At 37.8% G+C, this 25,710-nt stretch overlaps 1 protein-coding gene across 1 annotated transcript; it reads left to right on the top strand.

Annotated features, from left to right (window-relative positions):
- Positions 1–18,816: 18,816 nt before the first annotated feature.
- Positions 18,817–20,829, top strand: LOC135470973 (uncharacterized). The gene has a single exon (XM_064750022.1). The coding sequence runs from the start codon at positions 18,817–18,819 to the stop codon at positions 20,827–20,829; it is 2,013 nt and encodes a 670-aa protein (XP_064606092.1).
- The last annotated feature ends 4,881 nt before the right edge of the window (positions 20,830–25,710 follow it).

Genomic DNA, 25,710 nt, shown 5'->3' on the forward strand with positions numbered 1-25,710 from the left:
CATGGTCAGCCGCGCGTCCACCACCAATGTGAACTCACAGACACTGACTTCCGACCCACAAATGGGGCTAGCGTTATTCGTCGAGAATAACGTGCATAGTGACACGATCAGTAACCACGGACGTGTCATGTCAAACAAACCTGGAAGACAATGAAAGCGGAGTGTTACATTTGGTTATCTCGTTAACACAGGCTGTACAAAGGATTAACAGTCATCAACCATAGATAAAGTACGCTTAACTTGTGTACCAGGATTAAATTGTACATGAATTAGGTTTACCACAAATAATTTACCAAAAAATCTGCTGTGATTCTCCATTCGATATATAACGTAACAGTCACTTCACTATTTTTTAAACTCTTATTAAAACATAATAGGATAAGTAATTATTACCGCTGCAAACCTACAATGTTTTTCAACTGATATAGATCTTCTAAACAATTTTTTGGTGCACATTAAGCAATTCATAGGATTTAACAAGCGTTATCTACAGTACATAAAACCAGGACAGGTCATTGAATATTAATGGGTTAGTTATTCATAGTTTTAGTTTCATGTTTCGTAAACATTAAAGGAATAGTTTCCCATGCATGACCCATATGATTATTCATACATATACCATATTAAACAGAAATCAGTCATGTACCTTTTATATCGTAAGGATTTATTAAAGTCACTTCAAGGTACCTTCACTTTTACAGGTGGAAAAATAATAAAAATCACAATATGTATTCAGAATAATCATCAGAAACATATTAGTGTGTTTCTTTAACAAATAGGCAAAGAACCATATTATAACACTATAGTAAACCAAAAGAACCATATATTTTGAATCACTAGAAATATACAATACAATATAACGTTAATAAAATGAGGAAACCTTTCACAAGAAGGTGTACAAAATGTATATGTGAGTAACCTTTACACCCAAACTTCAACTCAAAACAACTAAGGTTGTATAATAAAGGTGAAATATGCATTGTCATTGTAACAAAAAACACAGTAGCATATAACATTTACCTGAAAAGGAATCAGACGGAATATTGTCCTTCAACTCTCTGAGGGGACGCCGATGCTTTAAAGTAGTTGTCAAGAGCAGGATTCCACAAGAGCTGTTGAAGTATCACACATTTAGTAAATACCTGTTGTCTGAGATCTCCAGAGTACGAGAGATGCTCAGCTCAGAGAAGCATAATGAAAATAAGCAGGTAAATCTGAGTATCACTCTTATAATACCTGTCACTTGAGTCAGCCTACACGCTGTTTCGAATGACAGCCCGTGTTTAGCGGCGGGTATCTATCCCTTATCAACTTTTTTGATGTTCTAACTTACTGTTTGTTTTATTAAGCAAGCCTAGTCGCGCTGTTTTGTGTATTCCTGGTCAGCATGGGGTCTGTTTACTAGTTTCCGCATCTATCGTCGTTGACGACGTCGTACACGTTGCTGCGAGAGATGACGTCCTTTTCTCCTCACCTCTAAAAGCAGGGTGCTGAGTTCGCAGCTTCAGCGTGATGTTCACAGCATTCCTAGATCCTTGCTCGCCATTCGATCACGCTGGGCGCAGACCAAGATGTAGAAAAAATATAGGACCTAACTTAAGCCAGTTAGCCAGTCACGCGCATCGCCACCTTGACTTGGAGAAATTGTTTTATAAATATCAAAAAATTAAATTATTCACACTTGTAAGCTACCTATGTTATAGACACCGACATATTCTAGCATATTGTCAAGGGCAATTGTATAATACCTAGAAGCTTGTATTGTCTGATCTCCTGATATTTTCCTTGTCACTTAAGTGTATCGTTACACTGTAGCCCGAATGCACATGCAGTATCCTGCACGTAGACCAAGTTCCGCCTTCAGTTTTGTTCGACAGGTGCTCTTCAATAATTTATGTGTTTATTTTAATGACATTTATGTATGTTTACGTAAACAGTTTGTTGATTAGCACGTTTTCTTTTGAAAGGATTTCCTGGCAATTAAATTTTTTCAAATTGATTACTTTTCTTACATTTAACGATGTTGTCAATTTTAGAAAGGATACATGCTATAAATACAGTTGTTAAAAATAATATTTTGGAAAAACTATTGGAAGGTATAAATATATAGATATTTGTTTTTAAAACGGTATGAATTCAGAAAAAACAACTTAAGCGTTAATTTGCTTTAAATTAGTATTGATTACTATTTCTAACCATTGATTTGAACAAATAAAGTGTTTTAAATGGAAATAACGGGGTTTCGTGGTTAACGAAGTAATTTTGTGTCCATTTGGGCGTAAAGTAAAACTAAAAAAAAAAAAAAACTGTCACATGTATTTATAAAATCCATGTGTCCAAAAACGTTATATTTGTCATTTAGAGGGTGAATTTAGTTGCGACATGTAAGTTCAGTTTGCTATTTTGCTTAAGCCACGAAAGATATGACGGCATGAACTCTATGCAAACACGTGTATATATAAAGATTTCTGAAGATTCACATCCATTCCCAAATAAATTTATCTCTAAAACTATATTTACATTAATGATATAATTCGTAATATATGCACGTGAAAAACATTTTCGACGGATGGCATGACCCAAGAGTACCTCTTATCACTCTGCTGGAATATACGTTCTAAAGACTACTCAAATTGTATATATACTGTCAACACTTGATTGTAATGGAAATTTATCAGGATTAATTTTAGGCACCGTAACATACATGATAGTATAGACCTATCATTAGCTATTCTGCACGTTCCAATATCAATAATCCCAAGCACAATTTCCAAAATACCGTTCTATACCAAACCCCCGGGATCACGAATCGCTTTAAAATTGTTATTTATTAACAATCCTAACAAAACATTGTTTGACAAAGTAAATTCTGGGTAAGTTACAATAGAACGAATTTCAGCTAAAAATAACGGAAAGGAACATACCAAATTTGATGAATGAAATTTTGATTGAAGTCAAAGATCACTTGGTGATCTCGGGGCCAAGCTAACAAGGAACTAAGAAAGTATATAAGAATGTGTAAATAGAAGCAGTCTACAGTTGTCATTGATGCCAGGATATTATGAGACAAGTAATGTCCTAGGAGCCTAAATATATTCAGTAATCAATTCGCGTACCAAGTTAGCTTACAATTAAGTTGTCGTTTTTCAAAAATATCTCATGCAGTTGCGCTTTGATGGCAACAGTCAATGTATAGAACATAATGAATTTATTCAACACGGTTCACATATCGACAATAAGGCGCCGGGTAAGCCAAATTAAAGTACGAAGCAGAGTGCCAGAGATAAGCCGTCCACTTAGTGACCAGAGAATTATAATCATGGTCAAATTTAAGAAACTTAGGGTGAAAACGTTTGATTGAATGTCCTTGGCATACTATCAGAAACTGCTGACAAGTGCATGATTGGACATCTTTTTAAAGCAGGATTCTCTCCTATATATAACTTTTTCAAATTACGAAATGTGTACAAGATTCAATGTTCAAACTGAATTAAGTGGTTACATAACTTTCACATTTGAGCAATCCCTATTACGTTTCGTTGAAGGCATGTAGCACAAGAAGATCCATGTAACTAGCACGAGTAGTATTTTATTTCTGTGTGATTTGAGGCGAAACTTCCAAATTTTTTTTCGACGTTAACCTGAATTTACTTTTGAATAGTTAAATATAGATACATCATACATTTAAAAATTATGTCAGTTTAAAACTAAAAAAGGGCGTACAACAGGGGATCTAGAAATTTAGCTTCACAGTTTCTTCGTTTATATCGGCGCCATGTGTTGTGACGTGACTCTTTGTTAAGTTTGTACTACATGTATATGTATTCATCGATACTCAAACAGGACTGGTTGGTCCGCTGTTGGTGTCAATATAATGTGATGGGCGCGGTATCCAGTCTTGTGTCTTTGGCATGATACTTGAGTGGCGGCAGCACTTTGACGGCATGGACTCGCACTGCTACAAGAAGACACGATATATGTGCTATCACTGCATGACTCCTCGTCGAAATACTGCTGAAAAATTGTTAAGTACGACGTAATACCTCAGGCATACATACATACACAATTTTCGATCTTTTTCATTCATTAAACGATATAATGATGATCTGCTAGCTTTAAACAATCCGCATATAGCAAAGGCTGTCAAAGATACATATTCAAAGGGAACCACAAACTCGACCTCTCATCTGGACTTGGATTCGTACAGACCGAAACGGTTTCCTGTCATGCCGACTTCAAAACAAGAGGGGTAGTTTCAGTTTTGACATGGTAAATTATCTTTACTTGGACAGGAATATACTAAAGGGTCCTGCTCATGTACATATCTCGCCTCGTCGTATTTTTTATATATTGTGTGTTATGTGGAGATTTAAACCAACCTCACAAGGTATTACTGCAAAAACTAATGTGTCAAGTTTATTCCATCAAAAACCTTCACTCCAAGTTTCTTAAGTTTTACAGTTCACGAGTACAGTTCTTTTGTAAGTAAATATGGTGTGCATATGCTGCAGATAAAGTGTTTTATTATACATATTTAATGAGTCTAATTCCGCTTAACCAGTGGGCCTTGGGTCAAATTAGATCGCCACGTTGGCTACATGAGCAATTGTAATCAAGCCGCAACTGAGGTACATTCGTTGATTATCGAAAACGTATAAACTAGCATGCACGGTACACGTTTTGGATATTGACTTCATTCATTCGCTTTGAACTTTCCTTGCGTCTCTCCAACATCACTGAAAACTTTTAACAGCTTCCCTTTGTACGAATTCGTCTTAATTTCATATGTGCTTTTTATATTTTCTTAGTTATATGATGCTTTGTTTTGAACGTTGTTTTGGGAATTGGTCTTGCAATTATCGACCTAGAACGTTTACTTTGGTTGACGGCTGGTGTACGAATGTCTGTTTTTTACACCTCAGCATATATCCATTAAGTATACCGTGAACATTAAAGCAAGAGGTCGCTATGCAAAAGGAAATTTCAGGGGCCGATTCCAGAACGCCATCTCTGACTTTTGAAGTCAAAACTTTAAAGTATACTTTTAGGAAAATGTAATTAAACGTTTGACCATCTCATAAATGTTGTCAAAATTTCAACTTCCGGTATCAAAAATAAACATTGTTAAAGACGTTTTACATTTTGGCTTAAAAATGGTTCTTGGAATCGGACCTTGGTATAGTTAACTAACCAGTAAAACAGTTGATTTGTCATGCAATACCACCTGGTATAGTTAACTAACCAGTGAAACTGTTCATTTGTCATGCAATACCGCCTAGTATAGTTAACTAACCAGTGAAACTGTTCATTTGTCATGCAATACCGCCTAGTATAGTTAACTAACCAGTGAAACTGTTCATTTGTCATGCAATACCACCTGGTATAGTTAACTAACCAGTGAAACTGTTCATTTGTCATGCAATACCACCTGGTATAGTTAACTAACCAGTGAAACTGTTCATTTGTCATGCAATACCACCTGGTATAGTTAACTAACCAGTGCAACTGTTCATTTGTCATGCAATACCACCTGGTATAGTTAACTAACCAGTGAAACTGTTCATTTGTCATGCAATACCGCCTAGTATAGTTAACTAACCAGTGAAACTGTTCATTTGTCATGCAATACCACCTGGTATAGTTAACTAACCAGTGAAACTGTTCATTTTTCATGCAATACCACCTGGTATAGTTAACTAACCAGTGCAACTGTTCATTTTTCATGCAATACCACCTGGTATAGTTAACTAACCAGTGAAACTGTTCATTTGTCATGCAATACCACCTGGTATAGCTAACTAACCAGTGAAACTGTTCATTTGTCATGCAATACCACCTGGTATAGTTAACTAACCAGTGAAACTGCTCATTTGTCATGCAATACCACCTGGTATAGTTAACTAACCAGTGAAACTGCTCATTTGTCATGCAATAACACCTGGTATAGTTAACTGACCAGTGAAACTGTTCATTTGTCATGCAATGCAGTGTAAAGGAAGAAGTTAAAGTGCAATGCTTGATGGAACAGAGATTCTCCATTATTGTTTAAGAAGGAAAACTCGTCACCGTTGTGCAGTAGTGGCGCCTTTGTGTCACGTGAATGGTGGAGTATATCAGCCAGGTGGATAATGGATCCGACAGATAGGCTATGCTAGAAAAGTGGACAAATGGAAAATCAGCAACTCATATCCGAATTACAACAACAACGTGCAGGAAACACAATCATTGCGGTTTACCCCTAAGGAAAACAAACAGATTGCGGTTTTCAGACCAAACCTCGTCGTGGTCGCTGGGTTCCGGCCACTAAGGTAATCCTACATAGTATATGACTTCTCTCAAAAAGTCGGCAAGTATGTATGTATGTATGTATGTATGTATGTATGTATGTATGTATGTATGTATTTTTTTAAAACCAGCCAATTTTGTCACGCAGATCCCTGTACCTTCGCCTAATTTGAGACTTAGCTTCCACCCCATTTTCCCCACAATGGAAATGACTCTGCTGTCACAGCTACATGTATTTACATTACCACTTCATCTCCGGGCCTTTCCATGTCAAACAGCCAAGTAAAGATATTTATTGTGTCTTCAAGATAGTTTAGTTCTTTTTGAGGGTGGTATGTTTGCCTGGTCTCGTTGGCTCTGTGAAAAAAGGGCAAATTTAACTGTCATATCTAACCTTTCTTTGACAACAATCTTTTCTTTGAGCGGTTTTCGCTCATAGGGTATTCAGCTATGAGCATCATCTGTATTAAATGCACTGAATTGTGTAACAACTTCAATCTATGTACGTTAAAATGATTATTTCCGAGACGGGTTTATTCAAGAAAGTCACACTATTTGCCTTTATTCTATATATTTCTAGGCTTTTACATCCAGTATACAGAAAGCTTATCCGAGGACAATCTCATTAAAATCAGATCTTTTCATTTTTCCTACAGCACAGTGAAATCGCAAAGTTTTGATATTAATGAGATTGAGTGGGGTTTATTAGGGCTAAATCAGCACCAATGTGTGTGTTACTTGTATGTGGCAATTAGACCGCAACTGAGATACATCTGTTTGTATAAAAGTTAAACCTGTATAGGACAACTTGCAATTTATTGTTATTTTTTACTATGTGTCCAAAATATCGTACACGTTGTTTCAGACAGTATTGAAATTTATCACAGGTTCTCTTTTATACTTAATCAACGCTGTTTTATTCTCATCTGCCTTTTTTTTAAATTTGTAATTTTATTTGAAATGACAAACACCATTCTCCACCAAACAAAATTTTAGAAATAACAACACAGAATTGAAAATTCAGAATATGTGTATATTTCTGTATGCATGCTTCTCATTTTCTTTTCGATAACATTTACATATCTGGCTTTGACACTTGTGGACTGTTTTCTGTATTTCCATTTGCTATTGACTTATGTTGCACTCGTGTCAACATCAACTGTAGGTATACACAACCAGATTTTTTTACAATTTTTATTGTATTTTCTAAAAAAAGAAAAGCAGACTGATTTGTCTGCTGAAATGCATTATTATGGCAAAATTTTGTAGCTCTGTATAGTATTTCTCAGGATGTCGTGTTAATGAGATAGCTAATCATGAAGTGCACTTTCTATCGGCTATACTTCGCATTCACTGATATATACTGTCCATAAAATTAATCCGTTAATTTTAAAAGATAGTCTGTTGTCTGAGTGATGCTAGAATGTATTCTGCTATTGCAACAGATTATTCTGTTGAATTAAAACACATATTCTATTAATTTAACATGAATATTTTACTGGGCTAAGAGGATATTATGTTAAGTATGACAGAATATTATGTTATAATCACAGAATACATTCTACCTTCACCCAGACAACAGACTTTCTTTTAAAATTGACACATTAACTGCCACGTTAATTTTTTGAGTGTATACCACTCATAATACATGACAGGGTGTCGCAAGGAAAAAATTCCAAAAAAAACCCTATCACATCAGTTCCTCAAGGAATATGTAAGAAGTAATATATAAATTATAAATAATAAATAAAGATGGAAACATGTATGAGAGGTGCAGTCATCAGTTTCAATGATCCTGCATGGTATGATAGGAGATACTCAAGGCATGACTTTCAATTCAACTCGTAGTGAATAAGTCACATTTGCTTGAAACAGCATGTTTGAGAACATTTCGAAGGAAATTTCTTTGCGTAATTCTTTCTAAAGCTGGTCATTTATATGAACTCAGAATGATGAATTATAGTAATATAATATACGGCAATGAATAGTCCAGAAATATATAGGTATATATAGAAGCCGTTATAGAGTATGTGACTTGTTACGAAACACCCACTGCTGCGGTGCGTGTTGGTTACGGTGGTGTGCCGCTTTCACAGGCTACATGGCTTTAGCAGTCGGCGGTAACGTGTGTGCAGATACATGTGTACATAGGAATGACAAAAGAAACGTGAACAAACCGCTTTTCAATACACATTTTTTAAAATTCACTTTGAAAAGAAGTTCACAACAATAGTATAGAAAGATAAAGCTTTGCCATTTAGAAAAGTGGCAATGTGAAAGAAGATCGTTAACATCGTTATTATTGTAGGGAATTTCATAAAAACGGCTGGGAAGATAAAGCCATGCGAAGAATTCCGTTGACAATGTTTTTATTGCTGGTTATTTAAAACATGAACTATGTCGGTGGTCTGCAATCCGTTGTTTGCCCGCCAATTTTCAGCATTGGAGTCTAGCACCTGGGTCAAATGCATGTAGTCGATGTCACCTGCAGAGCGTGATGTGGAATTCCTGTGGCAATCTACAGCTCTTAATTTCACACGGCAAGAGTATGCACACTGGTGAAACTAGTATGGATTTTTGTACGGCGTAACTCGGGTTAGAAAACAAAAGATACCATAAAACCCATGGTGATTTTCCCCACTCTACAGTTTATAGTTATTTATTTATTTATTTCACCTGTATTTTACGCCGTCACAATTTTTAATGAAAAGACATTTCAGTGTGACTGAAGTAGGCTCTATCTTTTCCATTTTATGACGTGCGCAGCCGTTCATGAGTCATTCATAAATGTGAGTGCTTTCTAAGGTGAGTGAATGAGTGCTTTTCATATAGTTGAAAATTTTATATACGCACAAAAGTGAACTAAAACATTACTTTAATTGGGTGTAGCTGTTTTACTATGAAGGCGACTGCACTGTATTAAGGTCTATTCCTATATTTAGACCCTTTCTTTATAGCTCCACCTGTGGAGGTTTACTTGTTTATACGAATGAAGACTTAGAAATCTGTATTCTATCCTTTCACCTCATTTGGCAGATGTTAAGCCGTGCTCATTTATTATTCTTTTGTCAAGCGCGGACCAGTTCCGGTGACGGCAACGCTATGGTCAAACGAGTCAGCAAACTCTTTGCTGACCGGCAAATTGAGATACAAGTCTAATATAAAAGCGCATATTTATTAGAACGGATGTACCGGATGCATGGCATGTGAGTGATTAAGCACCGTTTGGACACGTGTAAGAGACATGCGCAGTTAACGCGTAAAATGAGATCCTCGGTTTTCTGCAATAAAAGACTGAAAGGAGAGCTAAATATGAATATATATATGGGAATATTTCACAAATATACGCATATAAACCACGGTGAATGCGGGTAGAACGGAATTTTGACTTGGTGAGGTAAGTGAATATACAAGAGTGCAGTCGTGATAATATTGTAAGGCTTATATATATATATATATATATATATATATATATATATATATATATATATATATATATATATATATATATATATATATATATATATATATATATATATATATATATATATATATATATATATATACCTAATACTTCCTAATACTTTTACCTAATACTTCCACAGCCACGCTCCTAGAAAAAGTATAAGTTCCAATTTTCATTTGGATTGAGACGAATTGACGAGAGCTCAGATTTCGTTGGTTATGTATGACCGTTTGTGAACTATTACATAGGTGTTGGTGCTCTGGATTTACTCCCCATGTTTTGTCTTCTTTATGTTGTCATCAAGTCGCACAACAAACTTGCAGGTTTTCTTTATTTTCACCAATAAATTATTTTTTTTACAAATAAATTATGTATGTGCAACATAAATCCAAATTCAGTTGATGTGAAGGAAATTACACACTCATCATGGCGACTTTAGGTTTCCACTTAATTCCGACGTGTACATATCTCGCACTGTAGGATTTGTTAGATCCTGCGTCTTGTGAGGCACTGGACGCATATTTAAAACTCATTCCACTCGCCATTACCTGTTTGACCCCTGTCATGTCTCCATTGCCATGCTCAGATTGTCTTCACCTTATTCCGTCATTGTTGTAAATTGTACATAATATGTATGTGTGTACGTACTAATGACCAGGCGTCGTGTAGGCCCAGTTGCTACTTGAACGGCAGGTGTAAAACACAAGCAATTACGTTACCTGATTTTTATTAGACGTCACTACTCTTGAATTACTCCAAATACTGTGTTCACATCTAATAAACAATAGCATACAAACTCTGCGAAGGGAGGCTACGTCTGTGAATGACAAGGGCATATCACACATCTGAAGGAAATTTCTGTCCGAGGACGACTTGATTAAATTTAACAGAAACTGCCCAGTGTGGCCTTCAAGTGGTGTCAAGGTCAACTGCTATACATTAGATAAACCACTGCAGGAAACGGGTGCTAACTTCACGGATATACTGCCTCTGCGTACTGCACGCGTTTCGATATTCACTTGGTTAAAGTACATGCCTGACATTACACGTACATTCCCTATATTTTATGACAAGTAAAGTTTGTGGTTAATGTGCAAAATTTATTTTGAAATCCAATATTTCGTTCCATTATGTGACAACACAGGGGCTATCAGCTTAGCCATGTCAGCCGGGGTTTAGGTGTATATGATGTCAGAATGTATGTACAGTACATGTGCCGCTGTCTGCATGTAATAAAGCCGTCATTTTAGTACATCTGCCCCTGTGTTGTCACCGACTGACTGTCCTATCACGTACTACAGCTGTATAAGTAGCCATAACAATGGTACATAACAGCACAGAACGTGCAAAAATTAACACCTACAAGTGCAGATTGTATATTTTGTCTCGCCCGGTACATGTGAACAAGAAACTTACATCAATGAAAGGTGTAATCCACCCGACACGAACCTACACAGGGGGTAATTTGTTAGTTTTTCTTTTGTAGGATAATGGATACTTATACCAAGCCCAGCAAGATCGTGAGGGATTTTCGTCTAAACTGAACGGGCATTAATTGATAAAAAAAATAAATAATTAAAAAAAATTAAATCAGCGACGTTATCTGAAATTCACTCATTTAGCTCATTAGCTATCGAACACTGTTGTATTCTATGGTTTGACTGAAGGTTTCGCATGTGTATACGGCGCGACACCATCAAACCTTCATAAATCGTGTGAATAAATTAATAAAACACAACTAGTTAAATGACGGTGTTTGAAATCACATATAGTTCTCAGAATTCATCTTAATATTCAACGCACAGTATAGTTTGTTTCGGTCAAACCGAATATGCATCATATGACAGAATGAATGCGGCTTTACATCTTATCGGCAATATTGCTATATATTCAAGACATGTGACATTACAATACATTATCATATAAAGTACTAGAGCAAGGAGAGCAGAACCAAAGCAGAAAACCAGAGCAGTAGCGAAAGTGAGAGTTAACAAAACCAGAGTATTGACGACAGTGACAACAGAATCAGAGGTAGTGGCGACAGTGACAGTTAGCAGAACCAGAGGTAGTGGCGACAGTGATAGTTAACAGAACTAGAGCAGTAGCGACAGTGACAGCAGAACCAGAGCAGTGCGACAGTGATAGTTAACAGAATCAGAGCAGTGGCGATATATATGTCTTCTCGTGTTTATTTATTTATTTATTTGATTGGTGTTTTACGCCGTACTCAAGAATATTTCACTTATACAACGGCGGCCAGCATTATGGTGGGAGGAAACCGGGCAGAGCCCGGGGGAAACCCACGACCATCCGCAGGTTGCTAGCACACCTTCCCACTTACGGCCGGAGAGGAAGCCAGCATGAGCTGGACTTGAACTCACAGCGACCGCATTAGTGAGAGGCTTCTGGGTCATTACGCTGTGCTAGCCGACTGCGCTAACCGACTGAGCCACGGAGGCCCCGCTTCTCGTAAGGCAACAGTTCAATAGCCCTATATTACCGACTTCCGTAGCTTTCTTTTCAGAAAAGTTATTCTTTATACATTTCTGCTTTATAAAGCCTCAATAAAAATCTGTTTTAAACCACAATTTTAATTATCTGTGTCTCTAGCCGAGTAAGAGTGCCGGGAACGCACATTGTAAGGTAAAGATTGCCTTGACGCCATTGCGCCACGCAGTGCACTGGTATGATATTAAGCCCATGGCAGGTTCAAATAAGATGTCATAAAATGTGCCGTACACATTCATTTACAATAAACACTTAAATACTGGCTAAAGAGAGTGGCACTGTCCAGAGAATATATATATGCCAATCTATATCTGTCATACATATACATGTATCAACACTAATGAATATTTATTGTCTTCGAAAACCATCATAAATAATTCATACTATTACTTATGATGACGTCAGCGTATACAATCTGACTTCTTTCGCTTTGTAAACATAAATCCAATTAACATATCTTGATGAATTCATGAATCTATTGTCTGGAAAACACGAGCATCTGGGGTCAAACTTTTCAACAATACCGAGACTTAAAATGAATCCTTTAGGACTGAGGACAGCTAATCCGGAGGGCGCTTATATGATAAGTAACCAGTCAATACTCGTACGTTTCCAGTTCCAAGCATCCATGCATTAAAGGAACATCCGAATATACATTAAAGCTGGTAACATATAAAACTGAAGACAAAGTCGTCAGTTTGAATAACACCAAAGGGAGAAATTGGACATATTGTTTAGGCACAAAGTCAAAATAAATTTACAACTCAAAAGTAGACAAAACTATTGTCCAGTTCAAATAAAATATAGGTGCTGTCATTGCAAATGTTCGTATATAAGTATAATATCTAAGGCAGTGATGTTTACACATCCTTTAGGCAAGTGTGATCTGAATTGTTAGTAAATTTACAACGGTTACTTGTGACCAATTGCCAACTATTACACTTTCATCACCGTTCTGATCTCACTCTTCATACTACAGTCTGTTATTTTATATAGACCGCATTAGAAAACAAGCCCCATACTCTGTCCTGCAAAGACTTTACTATATGGATATGACATATATCTACCGTCCACGTCCATATGTAGACTTTGCATGGGACAGCTAATGTAAGAATTATAACCATTGTTTATAATTAATAAGTGACATAAAGAGATAATCGTCACTCATCGCGTGTCGAAGTGTATATAGGCTTACACATTTAAGAATAGATTGTGTTACATTACTAGTACAAACCATCGTCATTAACAAGTGATGCGGTAAAGATAATAAAAACAAATTCACTTAAAACAACCTGATAAATCAGAAGCTATGGCATTCCGACCTTCCCCGGCCCCTTTCTAATACGGGTAGTTCGAATCAACGACGTAGGCGTTCTACCGAAGGTAAATCATCCAACCAAAACGTCAGATACGGTTGACAAGGCGAGAATTATTCATTTTGTGTACCACTTTCGGCAGAGCATTTTACTCCTACTTGGCTCTCTGTCACACACATGACCTAATCTTAAGCATTTATGCATCATTATCGCGTTATCACATTTGCATTTTGATATCCACACGATCACATATTTCCGCTTACGTTGATGTCGTGAAGCTGAAAGTTATGAACACGTGTTCTGAATACATTTACAGTAGATGACAATGCATATAACCATGCATTGACATTCTTTTATCGGGATCAAATCTAACTGCCAGTCGCCATATCCATTGTTCATTGATGCTTTGCTAAACATTGGACACCCACAACATTTACATCTCTCACTGCAAACAATACATTCCCTTTACAGGACAACTACACGATTTACTATTTTAAGAACAATTGCAGATAATATGCACCTTGGTAAAAAAAATATTTTCACCATCTCTGCATACAGATTTGCTCCGTTGTACCATTATAATCGAAGTTTCCCACACTACAAATTCACGGTAAATAAAGCTAAGAAATAGAGCCATGCATTAAGAATACGTACTTTTAAAGTTTTTCTTGAAGGATGTCAACATTTATTTTTCACATTATTTTATATCTATATATTTTGCGACAAAATTTTGAGCGCTGATTAAATGCAATATGTCAGCAAATGTTACTGCTACATAAAACAAACTGAGAATTGAAAGACAGCATTTGTGTAATTTGAAACCAGTGTTGTGTATATAGTTGCTATAAATGTTCTAATTAAAACAATTGTATATTTTCCTTATTCTGATTTAACCAGAGTGCTATGAGCGTCAAAGTTGATACTGTATAAGCATTTACATGAACAGTAAAATAAAACACTAGCTGAGATAAACTGACAAAAGACCGGATTTCATGGGTTTCTTGTGACGATTTGTCTACCATATCGCTATGTTTTTATTCTCCATATTGTACTCTATTATATTGCTGACAATTTGAAATTTAACCGTCTGGAACTAGAAGGAAGTGTTTAGAAATGACATACAGTCACCGTTTATGTTTCATAAGCTGAAATAGTTTTCAATAAATAAGATAAGTTGACAGGAGAGCAAGGACAGAATGTAATAGAAACAGGAAAGAGAATGGCTATGACAAAGTGAAAGCTGACAAATAGTCATACCTAACCTGCGAAATACGGCCTCTTGTCAATTTACCTCGGCTTTTTATTCTAACTACTCATGTAAATGTTTAAAGAGTGGACTTATGCCCCCACCAAGAATCGAGATTTAAACATAACTAGGTAAAGAAAATTTTAATAGAGGTGCAAGTCGGCAGGTGACATGCCGGTCACAGTGTTGTGAGTGCTGCAAACGGCATGCCGGACCCCATGCTATGAGTGCTGCAAGTGGTATGCCGGTCCCGAGGCTATGAGTGCTGCAAATGGCATGCCGGACCCCATGCTATGGGTGCTGTAAGTAGCATGCCGGTCCCGATGCTATGGGTGCTGCAAGTGGCATGCCGGTCCCGATGCTATGAGTGCTGCAAATGGCATGCCGGACCCCATGCTATGAGTGCTGCAAGTGGCATGGCGGTCCAGATGCTATGAGTGCTGCAAGTGGCATGCCGGTCCCGATGCTATGAGTGCTGCAAATGGCATGCCGGACCTCATGCTAAGAGTGCTGCAACCAAACTTAGTGATACTTTAAAACACTCATCTTATGCACTGTAATACCAAAGACATAACAAATTAGCTTAGATCATATAGTAAAATCTTTATAAGACAGAATTCACAAAATGTTTCTAAAGAGGTCTATAAAACAAAAGATCAAAGCATGAAGAGTAAAAACAGAGCAGCGATGACAATATGGGAATCAGCTCATTGCAACTTCTCGTGTTCTTGATGTATTTTCATGCAACATGGCAGATGTTTTGGGAACATAATGTAGATTTGCAGGGGACTTTGGTCCTATTCCGGAAATTATTTTCCAAAATTATAGCCGTTCGAAGATGAAAGTGGACTTGATATGAAATGCGTCAACCCATCTCATCTTAAAGGCCCTAACTGATGTGCTTGCCGTTTAGCAAACCTCATCGTTTGTTGATGACATTGTAGCCGAAGACTTTTCTCTTACTACATCTTATATCCAGTGAGCTGTCATAACATTTCTATTCGTTACAGTTTTTATTTAATTTTGTGCCCTGAAGTGCATTCAACAAATTTGGTATTAAACACCTGAAACACAACATACAGAACCCCCACCTCCTCCCCCTCCATTCCCACGCTACAGTAAACAACGTAACATGTATTTGCCTTAACGAGCTTCATCTGTAAAGGCTTCTTAAACAACACAGACAGCTACTTGTAGGCTACTTGTTTTTCGTTCTGATCCAATGAAAACAGGTTACAGTGACGCAAAAGATAGATGTATGGGAGGTGTGCAATGTTATACAAGTAAATGCGGAAATTAATGAAATCTGTGTTAAATGGGTTTTTCCAGATTTCACAGCCACTTTAAAACAGTAACAGAAAAGAATTTTACGTTGGATGTGTACAAATGAATATACTATTAACAGGCGACGTGTGACTATCTGCTAGATATTAACTGTCGTCACTGCTGTGGTTTTAATTTCTGTGCTGTAAGTATATGTTTTACTTTAGATACACCGCATTGGAATGCTTTGAAAAATGTTTATTCTTTTATAGAGGCACAAGATATGTAAAATGGCTTGTGAAATTAATTTTTATACCATAAATGGAAATGGAAAGACACAATGAATGTTCTGGGCGACTGAATTAAATCCTATCCAAATGTAATACCACGCTAGTGTATAAATTATAGATAATATAATATGAATCTCAGATGCGCTTTGACTGAAACTGTTCATGTATCCAATAAAAGGCGATTTTATTCAACCCAAATCTCAAGTACAATCATCAATATAAAGTAAATTGCTTATTTATTCAAATATATTTGTATATCGTTTTCTTTGTCACGAACAAATTCAATAGGATTCAATCACCTGCTATCTGGACTGGAAGTGTTGTGTATACGACACGATTAAGGCAAAGTAGGACGCTAAAAGCTATGTTTTGACATGCATCAGTGATTCTAGCCGGTGTGGATATTATCACCCATCATTGCAGACCATTCATTATCTCTCCTGAAGATATAGACGATTGACCTCTACGGAGTTAGGTAACACAGGCTGCGAGACAGGTAAGGCCACTACGCGTTCCACACATGAAGGTGCAGTTATAAGTGTACCGTATGTACTTGAGTCGTGTGATGTCCAGAACAGTTTTTCCAGACTTTACTGTTTTGTGATAGCTACTAATTGAGAATGGGTGGGCTTATGTTTAGAATTAATTAATTTCATTTCATTTGTGCTTTATGCATTACTTAAGAATATTTCACCTGTACGACGGTGCTAACGGTGCAACGTTAAGTGAAAAGTGAAAAGTAAACATTCCTGTACAGGAGCATTGTCCTAAAATTCTATCACTGACTATCAATAACATTAAGTTTAAGAGGTCGCCTGCAAGTCACCCATCTCTCTTGTTGGCTACATCAGTGACATATTTTTAGACATATGTCTAATGGGCCGCCTCACCATGTCTTTTTATCTAAAGCTAAGTTCTAGGTATAACCTTACTGAGTTATTTATATAGACATAGGGTAGTGATTGAATCACAATAATGTGTGTTTTGGGATGAAAAATGTTTCTGTCTGTTCAGTCAGGGTTTTTTTTTGCATTTATGTGTTTAGTAGGTTTGGTGTTACGGTCATACTGAAGACCAAATTATTTCCTCTTTCCGGGTAACGCCAACATAGAGAAACTGTTTCTCAATGTGGTCTTAAAATATAATTAAATATATACAGCAGAGAGAAAGACCTGGCGGCGACGACAGCGTGATAGCTGGCAAGTGGTCACACGTAACCAGTGAAATACGGTCTCTTGTCAATTTACCTGTGAGGGTTTTATTGTAGCTGTTTATGTGAATGCTTAAATAGTACCAATTTACACGTCCCATAGCACCATGAGGCAGCACTGGGTAAAAAGTGCAGTGATGTTAATTGCAATTTGCAAGTAGATGTCGCTGGTCTAGATTTACTCAAATTGATGCATTTTATATTATGTTCAACATGCAGTAGCATTAAACAATGAAATAGGACCAAGTCTCGGGGATGCTTAGTTCACCAGCAGAATCGTGGTTTATGCAGGGATACAATACAATTAAAAACTTACAGCACTGTGAGTAAAACCAAGCAAAGCGAATTTAATGTCCATCAAAAGTTTCAAGACTGATGTATAGTGAGCCAGTAACCCATCTACTACTGCTACACAAATTTTGTTACATGTTTCAAAGCATTTTTCATTTTCCAGAACTTTCTCCTTAAAATAATGGCATCTGTATAACGGGAACATAAAATATTAAAAACTACGTCAAATCACAAAATTTGAACTGATGAGCTGAATTGATGCAGAAATACTCAAGACCTCAGTATGAAGATTAAATCCAGGGCAGCAATAACAGTATGCAGGTTGGAAAATGTCCACATGTAACCACTGAAATCAGACCCCTTGTTTGTTTAATTAGACAAAGTTTTACACTTACTATTCACATTTTATATTGCAGTACTAAGAGATAATGTGGTCTTTCATAAAAAAAAAACAACAACTGAAAATAGCCGTTAAATTGAAAATCTATGCACAAAACTAATGCCAGAAGTTCAGACTTAGTCTGACTTAAGTCCAAGACAGCTTCGCGATTACGGGGTCATGACCTTAGTCCTAGACCTGTACGCCTGGTTGACCCAAGTGGGGCCTGATGACCCTATTTAACACATCTTGAACTGGAGTTCACTGATAGTAAACATTTGTTTACCTTAGAATTATGGCAATCCTCCAGTCAACCCACAGTAAAGAGGGTATCAAACGGTGCCTTGATGGGACGGATGTGCTAAGCGACGTGCACTGGCCACTCCATGAGTGCTGTCACAAAGTGCACATGGCCGGGGTCATCTTAGCTATCGTATAACACCTCACCCATCGAATTCAGTGAGTTTCATTTTGTCCCTGTGTTGTCATGATCCTAGGTTACTTCTTCTTTTTATTCTGAAGTGCCATAAAATGGTTTTCTTCTATATTTCGTAGGTCCACCATGTGGAAAATTCTGCTGTTTTCGTGCTTGGCGCTTCCAGGGAGTGCTCTTCCCACCTGTCCCCCGGAAGTGAATGTGTGTGAGTTTACGTTAGTTGTCGAACCGAAGTTAACAATGATGCACAACAAGATGTTGACCTACCCAGAAGGCGGCAAGCTCTGGGAGTACACAGTAACAAACACCTCGAACGCCCAGCCCGTTGAAGACAACGTGATATCGGCCGACGGATGGGAAAGCCCGAGACTGGTTTATGTTTTCAACGAATCTCTACCCGGACCAGCGATTGAGGTATGGGAGGACCAATGGGTTAAGGTACATGTGAAGAACATGCTGCACAACCACGGAATAACAGTACACTGGCACGGGTTGCATCAGTTAGACACCCCCTTTATGGATGGCGTAGGGTTTGTGTCGCAGTGTCCTATCCTTCCCGGCCAAACCTTTACCTACAAGTTCAAGGCAAGTCCACCAGGAACTTTCTGGTACCACTCTCACGTTGGTAGCTTAAGAACGATGGGTATGCATGGTCCTTTCATAATTCACGAGCGAGTCCCGTCACAGGCGGTACAGAACGAGTTCATCTGGACCGTGTTCGACTGGAACCATGAGTACGACTCCGAAGTGTCGTTTTACAAGATGGAGTATGGCGTCTATGAAGGTAGAACCAAATATAACGGGGGGAACTCTCTCGATGGGGCACGTTTCAGTTTGTTTCGGTTTCACTCTGGACTGTTGAATGGGAAAGGACGTTATTACGACCCGATGACAGGGCACCATAATGGCGCCCCTCTGTCTTCTTTCCAAGTCAAATCAGGCGAAAGTTACAGGGTAAGAGTAATAGCAGCAGGAGAGCTTTACCCGTTCAGGATATCTGTTGACCAGCATCCACTTACCATTATCGCCTCGGATGGCTACTATCTGGAACCTGTCACTGTGGAATCTTTCATTATCAACCCTGGAGAGAGGTTTGACTTTATCATCAACGCCACACAAAGCGTGAACAATTACTGGATTCGAGGAAAGACGTTAGAGGTCGAAAGCAACCACACATTTGAGGCCATTTTACGTTACGAAGGTGCAGCTTCTGAAGCTGACCCGTTATCGAAACCCCAAAACTGTACAGAAGAAAATATTTGCGTTGTGGCAAACTGTCCGTTTCTATACTATCCTGTAGAAGAATTCACATTGTGCTTAACGTTCGATGAACTTCGAGCTGCCAAGGTGCAAGATACTCCTCCTAGTGATAAAGGCATGTTTAGAGAACATTTCCTTAACTTTGCTTTCCCTGGAGAAAAATGGACTCCAGCGTCCGTGAATGGCAAAGCCTTTAAACTTCCTACCGTTTCGGCCGTCTCTCAGCCGCATGAAATAGAGACTGACTGCAACAGACAAGAGTGTGGAGAAGACAAAGTATGCAGATGCACATGGAGCTTACCTTTGGATCACGGAATGACACATCAGTTTGTCTTGTTAAATATGGGACAAGGAAAAGGATGGTCCCATCCTGTACACATGCACGGACATTCTTTCTATGTAATAAAAATGGGATATGGCGAATACAATGAAACAACTGGAGAGATCATTGGAGACAATCTTGACATTGACTGCCGTGGAAATCCCGACAGGGAGAAGAGTTATTGTAATGACGCAACATGGTCAAACTCTTCGTGGATCAATGGAAACGTGCCTGATGTTGAACTAGAGAAACCTCCTCGTAAGGACACGTTGATCGTCCCGACAGGTGGCTATGCTGTGGTTAGGATAAGAGCGAATAATGCTGGTGTCTGGATAATTCATTGTCATATCCAGCTCCATAACATGGACGGAATGGCTTTGTTACTGAATGAATCGCATGCAAATGTTCCCCCGATTCCTGACAAATTTCCCTCTTGCAGAAGCTACTTTGACTACCAGAACATGCCGTTCATGGATACCACGTCGCCAAGGCCTACGACTACCATACCAGTACCCGAGGGTGAACCAGAATGGAGCGGTAATGACGGTAGTAAGTAACTTCGGATATTTAACCGTAAATTACCGCATACTTAAAGATAACTTAAAGATTTTGTTCATCGCAAAAAATGTGCTGATGTTCTTTAAACATAGGCATTATCAGGTTATTGAGAAAACGAAATTGGATGGAGAAGTCGAATTTACCGAGACATATTAAAAACATGCACCTTTTAAAAGATAGGTTTAAATAAAGGTTAACATCAATCTTTTCTACACTATATTGCCATTTCAGTAAGGTAAATTTAATATGTTTTCGTTTCGCAGGTTATTCAAAGGAGCTGTTTTGGGGAGTCGTTGGATGTCTCATTGGCTTTATAGTAATTCTAATCTTCATTTTCATCCTCTACATGTGCTTACATAAGGCTTCTGGAGGACGAAGCAAAGCATACAATCTGGAGCAGCTAGACAGTAGCAAATATGCCTATCAAAACAATGGAGCTCAGTTTTGAGACAGACTTCTTTAAGAGCAAATTGTCATAAAGTTCTATGTAATAGCAGTGGAGATAGATGCTGTTTTGCCTTATATCCGGTATGCAAGCCACATATGATTCTTCGCTTCACAGGTCAAGCATAGAAATAAGTATTTCAGAAATAGCAAATTGTGCCATAATGTCTCATCAAATATTTCAAGTCAGAGCGAATAACTTTGTCTTTAATGATGAATTAGTCATCAATGGCTGAATAGTAATAGCAAGTATTGTACAATATTGAAAAGTATCCACTTTCCACTAGTCTCTCAACATGTATATTCTTGTGCCAACACATCTATTAAACGCATTAAGCAAACTCCTAGAATGAAGACTCCTAGAAGGGTGTTCATGCGTGACCTCAATTCGAGGTGTTTCCTCATTTTATGAAAACATGTCATAGGCTCTCCATCAGTCCTACACAGTTAAACACATTATTCAGAATGGTACCATTTGTAACAGGTCACATGAGACAGTTTTGCTTTTCCTACCTTCGTGGAAAAACTGAGTTCGAACTCCAAACTCCCCCATTGCTTTATATCCACATGCATTGTACATCCCAGATTTTCGCATGACTGAACTATCTTTCTCAAGATGTTATAACTTTTTGTCGAGCTTTGTTAACAACGTGGCTAGGGGCTTGGTTGTGCATTTTGGACATTCAGTATATCTTTAACAAATCTGCATAATCGAGGTCTAAGCGAAATGATACGCCTCTCCTTGAAAACAAAATGATTTGATCTTTCAGAATGTGTTCCCAGCTGCAAAGTAAGTGGGATGTAGGACTGATGGAGAGCCTTTGATTAACAACTCTACGGGTAATTTGTAATAATGCTTTACGCACATAAAATTTTTCATTATTGGATGTCGAGAAGATATCATATTGCTGATAGAAGTTTTAAAAGGACACCTGGTACAGTTGTACATCTCAAGACTTGTTTCAGCTGCTGAAGATGATTTCATCACCTGGCTGAGGGTCTTCCCATTATTTTAGCAGCTTTAGCTAACTTTAATAACACATTTGTCAACTGCGCCCAGTACGTTTCAGTAATTAAATGTAAATTAACCTTTCTCGGCTTTATATACTTAATGCAAAAGACATACAGCAAAAGAAGTAAACCAGAGCAACGGCAACAGTGTGATAATTGGCAAATGGTCACACGTACAACCGTTGAAACGAATGCTTGGAGACAGACAGACATTCGAATGGCGGTCGTCAACCAATAAGGACGGGTCAATAATCGCACGGCCAGTTCCCAAAACGAAGTACAACACAAACCACAAAAGAACTAAGAAAGTATATAAAGTACGAAAATAGGACGGAATCATGCAAAGAGAAGCAGTTAACAGTTCTCATTGCTGTTGGAAAGACGGAAGGTATGTCCTGTACCACTGAATGAAATCAGTATTCGAATTGTGAACCATGCTAGAATATCAGTTGTTGATAAAATATGTATCTCAGTTGCACTTTGATCGCAACTGTTCATATATCCAACGTGACGATTTAATTCAATACGATGAATACACTGCCCCTAGCCTTGGGTTAAACGGAATTAAACACAATCATGAAGCAGAGTACCAGAGATTCTGGACGCTCTGTCCATGTTTACTTATATTATTACATTATATTATACTCATTGTTAAACTTAAGAAACTTGTAGTGAAGGCGTTTGACGGAATAACCATGACACATTAGTTTTTGCAGTGATCACTTGTGACATTGATTGAAATCGTCACACAACACGCGGGATCTAACAAATGTTGTAAGGCGAGATAGGTACACGCCATATGCAAAAGCCTTCGGTATATTGCTGTCCAAGTAAGGGTAATTTACAATGTCAAATTTGAAACTATCCCTCTTGTAAACTCAGCGAGGGAGGAAACCGTTTTGGTCTTTGTACAAATATAGATCCAGATAAGATGTGCTATGTAGAAAGTGTGTGATTTCCTTTAAATCCAGCAAAGGTGGGTAAATATCTTTTGCAGCCTTTGCTATATATGGATTGTTTAAAGCTAGCAGATCATCAATATACCGTTTAGTGAAAGAGAAAGATCGGGCCTGGTGAGGATGATTATTTAACAGTTTCTGCACATAGTCGTATTCATATATACGACTCGCATAAGTCATCCAAAAGGGGGGCACAACTTGTACCGATCGAAATACCTGTGCACTGCTGATATATGATTTCTCCGAATTTCACATAGATTTATTAATGAGAAATTCAAGCAACTCAAAGTCCATTGAAGCATCCCATGAATGGTAACCCTTGTATATAGTGGAACTGAAGAAGGCTTTTTTGCCTCTGACGTTGATATAACGCTGACTGGTTTTATTAATCACCGAAACAATTAGTGATGAAATTTTATCTATTAAATCCGTGTGATGAATAGTAGTATAGAGAGTGGAGAAATCCTAAGAAGCGTCTACTTCTTCAGTGAAACGTTTAGTGTTTTTAAGTATTCACATACAGTAAACGCCTGGATATTTTTAGAATTGCACGACAGTACTTGTTCCAAAATGACTGCTTCTTGCAGTGCCTTCCTTAACAGAGAGGATGGTTTGGTGGTACAGCTTTTTGACCCCGCAATAAATCGAGCTTTGTATGGGGATTTATGGATTTTTGGAATCGAGTATAGTTGTGGTATGTCGGTGTGAGGGGAAGGTATGGATATACTCCTTTGTTTGAGAAAGGATTGATGTTTTTAAATAGTGCCTCCAGAGTTAAGGTCGTTATAGAATACGTTGATGTTGCGGCAGTTTTTATAATATTAAGCTCCTCCACCAGAACCTGATAGTAATAAATCTTGCAGACAATGTAATGTTATTAGCGGTTTTGTCGCTTTCGCACGGTAGGATCAGATCTTGCTTGTGCGCCACATGAGCATTACAATTGATATGGTGGATTCCATACACAAGGTCTTTCTTAACCAGCTCAAGCCAAGTGTCAGGGTCTCCAGGCTCTACCTTCCCCCGCTTAGACGATTTTTTGGCAAGTTTTTAAGCGCTGAAAGGACTATCTTCTTATTAACTTTCATATTTATCTTTCTCGGATCTCTTTTCTTTGGACCTCTCACAAGTAAATTTCCTAGTTCATCATTGTTTACAGTATCAAGGTCACCCGTCTTGACATGTTGACTTGGAAGATAAATGAATATAAGCGTCATGTTCGACATTCATATACCATTCCTAGTCCGTGAAGGGCGTTCCAAGTCGATAAGCACAAGATCCATTTCCAAAACAACGTTTAACACTGGCTCCCAAAGACAATGGGATGTAAGAAATTATACAAACAGGAAATAAAGCCGGTAACACACAAGAAAAAGGCGGTCATCAATTTTCAATGATGCCGGGCACACAGTAGATATTCCAGACAAGAACTCCATATCAAAGTTCAAAAGTCTGACGGTTCACATTAATAACTGTATCTAGCAGATGTATAATCAGATGTTTCAAACTCTCTAACTACTTTCGCGTAAATAAAGATCTTCGACGATTTCTTGTCAAGTTACCTCAGTTAGGGTTTTATTCTAGCAGTTCATGTTAATGCTTAAATAGTAGGAAGTTACACGCCCTTTAGCTCTATAGCTTAAACAGAATATGATGCTATGGACAGAATTCCAGTGCGTCATTGAAAACTGATTCTCTTTTATATGTTGATATTTATGTAATATATTTTACCTGAACAGGGGTTTAAAGATGTTTTGGAATTGGGTCTTTAGATGATTGGTTTGAAATGCCTTGGATCTATATGCAAATGTCGGACATGACGAATAGAGCAGCCTTTGATCTTATTGATCTTAATCTGGCCTGGATCACATTCAATTAACGTCCGTCGAATTAATCCAGTCTTCAAGACATGCATGGTTAGAGCGTCTGGCATAAGCATATCACTACACCATGTGTTTTAAAATTCCTGATTTAACAGAATGTTTAAAAGTTTTCAGTGGTGCAAGGGGGACACTTCCTTGATTTGGGCACGACGTTGAAATCAAATTTCAAACCCGTTCGTAAATAACTTCTAACTCGAATAGAAATACCACATTGCACTACCCATAATAGCATTGTTTTTTATGTAATAAGCACAGATACTTAATTATTATGAAACTAGCAGAAGCAGATACAGCTATAACCCTGACGTCCAATACAAAACCACCAAAAAGTTATAAAGTATTTAAACTAACGACTTATGACAGAATCATGCAAAAGTAGCAGTCGACCGTATCCAACGAAGACGGACAGACACAACGATTGTTCCAGTAGAATATATTTATTCATTCATTGTTTTATTTATTCGCTTAGTGTTTTACGCTGTACTCAAGAATATTTCACTTATACAACGGCGGCTAAAATTATAGTGGGAGGAAACCGGACAGAGCCCGGAGGAAACCCGCGACCATTCGCAGGTTGCTGCGA

The sequence above is a fragment of the Liolophura sinensis genome, chromosome 7 (genome assembly GCF_032854445.1).
Source record: "Liolophura sinensis isolate JHLJ2023 chromosome 7, CUHK_Ljap_v2, whole genome shotgun sequence".
Taxonomy (NCBI): Eukaryota; Metazoa; Mollusca; class Polyplacophora; order Chitonida; family Chitonidae; genus Liolophura; species Liolophura sinensis.

Excerpts from the sequence above, each read along its gene's own strand:
- LOC135470973 (XM_064750022.1), top strand. The coding sequence starts at position 18,817 with ATGTGGAAAATTCTGCTGTTTTCGTGCTTGGCGCTTCCAGGGAGTGCT.